General features: G+C 39.3%; 1 protein-coding gene across 2 annotated transcripts; it reads left to right on the forward strand.

Annotated features, from left to right (window-relative positions):
- Window positions 1-1,968: 1,968 nt before the first annotated feature.
- On the forward strand, window positions 1,969-5,058 carry LOC116669524 (galactose-specific lectin nattectin). 2 transcript variants are annotated; one of them, XM_032499458.1, is made up of 7 exons: window positions 1,969-2,029; window positions 2,121-2,203; window positions 2,309-2,344; window positions 3,143-3,252; window positions 3,941-4,075; window positions 4,177-4,288; window positions 4,672-5,058. In XM_032499458.1, exons 2-7 carry the CDS (start codon window positions 2,143-2,145, stop codon window positions 4,737-4,739), a joined length of 522 nt encoding a protein of 173 aa, XP_032355349.1. In that variant the 5' UTR covers window positions 1,969-2,029; window positions 2,121-2,142; the 3' UTR covers window positions 4,740-5,058. The 2 variants fall into 2 exon arrangements, with proteins under 2 accessions (XP_032355349.1, XP_032355350.1); XM_032499459.1 differs by having other exon boundaries at window positions 2,019-2,024.

Here is a 5,058-nt window from a genome sequence, read left to right on the forward strand (position 1 = left end):
ACTCTCCTCTTTGATAAAGCTTATAGTTAGGGAGTGAGGAGTTGCAGCGTTCTGCCTAGACCGGCGGGGGGAGGATGTATAGCTACAGACATGGCACCCCTTCTCTTCTCTGCTTCTCTTCATAGTTGTCAGATTCATCTACCATATAATCAATAATATAATAAAACTAGAGGGAGGCAGGGCAGTACAGCCCGATCCGGCAGGGGAGAGTTCTAGCCTGACCAGGCTCCTCTCTTTCCTCTCTCTCTTAGTTCTGCTGTAATAGTTGTAGACAGCTGGGGGACTTCCTTTGACACACCGAGTTCCTTTCTCCTCATCCATATCCCAGAAGTGCTTGTGACTAACAACTGCACGTCCTACTACGCTCTGCGGTGCCCTGCTACGTCCTGCTGTGCCTTGTAATGCCGTGCTGTGCCCTGCTATGCCATGAACTACTACAAACTACTATTTCTAGTCACTGTTCCTTTATTTTTTACTGTGACTGTTATTGCCCCTGTTCATTGCAGCCACAACCGGCCCCGTGGGACCCCGCCTACCAAGAGCCTGGGGGTGTCCCAGGTTTCTTCCTAAAACTGCTTGCTCTTGGGGGAATTACTAGAACTCTTGGGTCCTTGTAAATTATAGAGCGTGGTCTAGACCAACTCTATCTGTAAAGTGTCTTGAGATAACTCTTGTTGTGAGTTGATACTATAAATAAAATAGAATTGAATTGACTAATAAAGGATGTTACGTTATAGCTTAAGCTACCCAGCAGTATATGCCGTGATTATCTCCATCTTTACCAGCTGCAACATTAAAGTGACAATCACATTAACTCATCACTAAATTAAGAAATTAAGAATGCTGTCAAAAAAGAAATGCTTTCATTAATAACAGAACCATGACCAAACCATGACACCAAGGAAATTAAAATAAGACTGCTAATGCTATTTTTACTTAAAATATCTGAGAATGTCTACCACCACTGTCCAGCATGTAGGTGCATGCATGAATTACTATTATTAATGAATAACTTTCATTATGAAAACATGCAGATATGGACTAAAACTTGAAACAGCTGAGCAAATACAATTTGAGTTCTTTACACATCATTGTGCACAAGAAACTGCAAATATACTGTACTTTTTAAAATTAAGGTGATAACTTTTTTATTATTTTACGGTTTTGTTATTTTCATGTTGAACATAATTCTACCATGAAAAATGAATTAAACGTACCTTAAAATTTCACTTCTACTTGCCTTTAACCCTCATGTTGTCCTTGGTTCAAATTGACCCATTTTCCTACATCAATGACCAAAATAACCTGATTGATTCCACACAAGTACAAATCTCTATTTTCATTCATATTTTTCACAAATCTTATTCACTTTTATAGCATTTGGAGAGAAAAAAATGGAAGTGTTTTTGAAATAGTATTGAGTGAAAGTTGACATATTATTGAGTGAAAGTTGACATATTCCAGTCTGATCATCCATCAACATCCATTCCTTTGATTTTGGTCTCAATAATTCCTAATTTCTGCTTTTCTAACTCAAACATTAGGTACAATTTCTTATAAATGACGTTTATTGACCATAAATTCCAAAAATAACTGTAAAACTAAAGTTAATAAGTTAGTGTTCTGTAGTGTTAAATGTCAATAAAAGTGACAGACATTAAAAAAAGTGTTGAAAAAGGGACAAAAACGTAAGAAAAAGTTAAAAACATTGATTAAAAAGCGTCAACTACAGTGTTGACTTTCAATTTTAACGGGAATACAACACGAGGGTTTAGATACACTAAAGATATCATTTTGTTGACATCCAAGTAACAAATTGCATTTTTAAGTTTCAGAGTGTATTACAAGGATGATGTGTGCGTGTGTGTGTGTGTGTGTGTGTGTGTGTGTGTGTGTGTGTGTGTGTGTGTGTGCCCTCAGTAACCAGTTGTGTAACAGATGACAAGATAAGTAACTGTATATAAGATTTGATCTTTCCTTTGTACAAGCACGACGCTACAGTTTGACACGAGATTCTGCAGCTGGTTGGGTACAAACTCTCTTCTGCTCTTTCCTTTAGCGGACTGATAGTTGCTGTTACCATGGCGAATGATTAACCTGTCTGTGTCTCTTTCTCAAAGGTTTATTGAAATCATCAGCAACATGAAGATGCTGACTGCGGCTGCCCTTCTCTGTGCCCTGATGGCTCTGACCAGAGCTGCTGGTCAGTATTATAAAGAGACGGCGTCCTGTGTTACGAATAGGGAGGAACTTGATTGACTTATCTCATGATTAACCAAGTTATTAACTTTTATGTTAACCTCTCCAGCTTTTAAAGAAGCCGAGGCCGCAAAGGATCTAATAGGTCAGTTGGTTGTCTTTTACATTTTTACTTCAATGCATTTCCCTTTGTCCAAGACTCTGTGTTAAGTTACCAGTTTCACCTGATGAAAGCATAGGTTTATGGAGCTAGTTAGTCCTAGTACTAAAGGAAAGGTGTTTATTGCTAACGGATCCCGATTTAGCTACTTGGCCTACATACTTGTCAGTATAATTTCACTTTCTAATGTTACAAGAGAAAAGGTATTTAGGATGAGGACTAACTGGTGTGTATGTACTAGAGTGTAAACTTCCCTGAATCTAATAAATATAAAGTTATCATCTAGGAAAAATGGGCAAATAATGCACAGTGGATGTGCAGGTTTTTGCCAACTCCAAATATCTATTTTACTAATTTAAATATCAGAGCACGTCAAAATAGTTCCCAAAGTGTAAAACTACACCTTAAACATTTGAAAAGGACCATGCACATTGATCAACATTTCTGTAAATGCACCAATTGTTAGTCAATTGGCTATTTTTCCAACTGTAGTGCTGCCCATGGTGGGAAGAAAGAAAACCCACACAAACACAGGGTGAACCTACAAACTCCACACAGAAAGGCCCGGAACGATCTGGATTCAAACCCAGAACCCTCTTGCTGTGAGGCAGACGTGCCAACCACTTATCCACCATGTTGCCTAAGTTAAGTCTAAAACTGTCTGGTAACCAGGGGCCAGAATAGGGATGATGGGATCTGGTTTTTGGCAATGCAATAATCTAAATGTGTAGAGATCACGTAGAGACTTGAACTCGAAGACTTTATTCTCCCGTTTGTCCCCAGTAAGGAGTCACCTGGTCAAGAGGGCGACGTCCTGTCCCGGGGGTTGGTCTGAGTTCAACGGTCGCTGTTTCCACTATTTTCCAGCACCCATGACTTGGGCTAAAGCTCAGGTAATTAGAAGGATTCTTTAATTCGCTGCTTCTATGTGAAGTTCATTTTGCGTTGACTTGCACTCTTGGTCAATTTGCATTTTTTTTCCCAACTTGTTGTCCTTTAATTCTTCTATTTAGTAGTGTCATGGCCACTCCACTTGAGCTGCAGAGATTAATTGATCATTTTTGAATTAATTGCCAACTGCATGGATTATCTAATGAGTAATTTTGTTCTAAAAAAACATCATTTTTCACAAATGAGTGTCTGTTACATTCAAGCCATTGCCTAATGAGTTGCTACAAAGCTAATTAAGACTCTCAGCTCCACACAGCTCTGTCTGGATTTCCCAGTATGACTATGTTCAGATGATTGGGCCATCCGGCGACTTGATGGAGTGAAGATAATTACTTTTTCTCAAGAGCTCATCATGTTTTATTAATCCTCCGTGTGTCTTCATGGCATACTAGCAACTGCGTAGAGGAAGGGCGGATGTCTTTGAGGTGTGGATACATGTCAAAACATGTCAAACGAGACATTAAAGGAGGTTATCTCGGGCTCCGGGAAAGACTGATTGTCATTTTTCACCATATTCTGACATTTTTAGATCAAACAAGTAATGGATGAATCAAGAAAAGAACCAACATATCAATCAACAATAAAAATAATTGTTAGTTGCATCATAATTCCACTCTGTGTGTCTATCAGAGAAACTGTCAGTCCCTGGGTGGGAGCCTCGCGTCAGTGCATAACGTACAGGAATACCATGACATCCAGAGGCTGATCATGATCTCCAGTTATGCGTACAAAGAAGCATGGCTCGGCGGCTCTGATGCCCAAGAGGTTAGGCTATTTTATTTATTTAGTTCATTTGCACAATCTAGCAATCCTTTGATTACTACATCTTTATTGATGTATGTCATATTCTGTTCTCTTGTCTGCAGGAGGGGTTATGGCTGTGGAGCGATAATTCCCTGTTCACCTACCAGAACTGGTGTCCCGGAGAGCCCAACAACCACGCTCACGGACAGCACTGTCTGCAGATGAACTTTGGAGGTACATCTGATTACAGTATTTCAATTAAGAGGTTTAACGAGGACACTACAGGAAAAAAAACAGTGGTTTTTTTCATGCACTGGTCAATTCTGAGATTTTCTTGAGAGGCAACTACACACTGCAAATGTGAATGACTATGGTGGAAAAATGCAGACCATGAATTGTATCACAAATGTTTATTTATATCTTAAGGAGTATTACTGTTCTCCGAATGTTATCATTTGATTCTATTTAGTTTTGGCTGTGACTTGTCTCTTATTAATGTTTAAAACAATAACCATAATGTCGACAGTACAACAGCGGTTTCGGTCTGACTGTCTGCTCTGTAGTGTTGTTTGTGTTCAGAAGAAGAAGAAACGCTCCTGTGTTTTGGGTTTTTACAGAAGGAAAATGCTGGGATGATGTCGGGTGCCATATCCTTCGCCCATTTGTCTGCAGCAAGAAAATCTGATGATTCCTGGGATGACACAGAGGCATCAAGTACCTGTGTAGAGCACAAATACTGTTTTTGGGTCATCAGTCTCATATATACAGTATAACCTAAAAGCTCTATATCTCATTTCATATCTTTATCTTTTCTATCGCTGTAACGCCATACCAAAGGATTGAAGAGACAAGTGACGTGCAGGGGCTGGACTGTCTCTTAGGCCTAAGAGCGGACTGAACGAGTTATGAAAATAAGGCTTTTAGCACAACTGTATTCTGTCTGGAGAGGGATCTGGGCTTTCTTGTCTTTGAGTATGCAAAATTAAAACGCTCAAGCATCTAAA

This window comes from Etheostoma spectabile, chromosome 19 (genome assembly GCF_008692095.1).
Source record: "Etheostoma spectabile isolate EspeVRDwgs_2016 chromosome 19, UIUC_Espe_1.0, whole genome shotgun sequence".
NCBI classification, from domain to species: Eukaryota; Metazoa; Chordata; class Actinopteri; order Perciformes; family Percidae; genus Etheostoma; species Etheostoma spectabile.

Excerpts from the sequence above, each read along its gene's own strand:
- LOC116669524 (XM_032499458.1), top strand. The coding sequence starts at position 2,143 with ATGAAGATGCTGACTGCGGCTGCCCTTCTCTGTGCCCTGATGGCTCTG. Across the intron at positions 2,204-2,308 it reads GGCTCTGACCAGAGCTGCTG|CTTTTAAAGAAGCCGAGGCC; the intron begins GTCAGTATTATA and ends TAACCTCTCCAG. Across the intron at positions 4,289-4,671 it reads TCTGCAGATGAACTTTGGAG|AAGGAAAATGCTGGGATGAT; the intron begins GTACATCTGATT and ends GGGTTTTTACAG.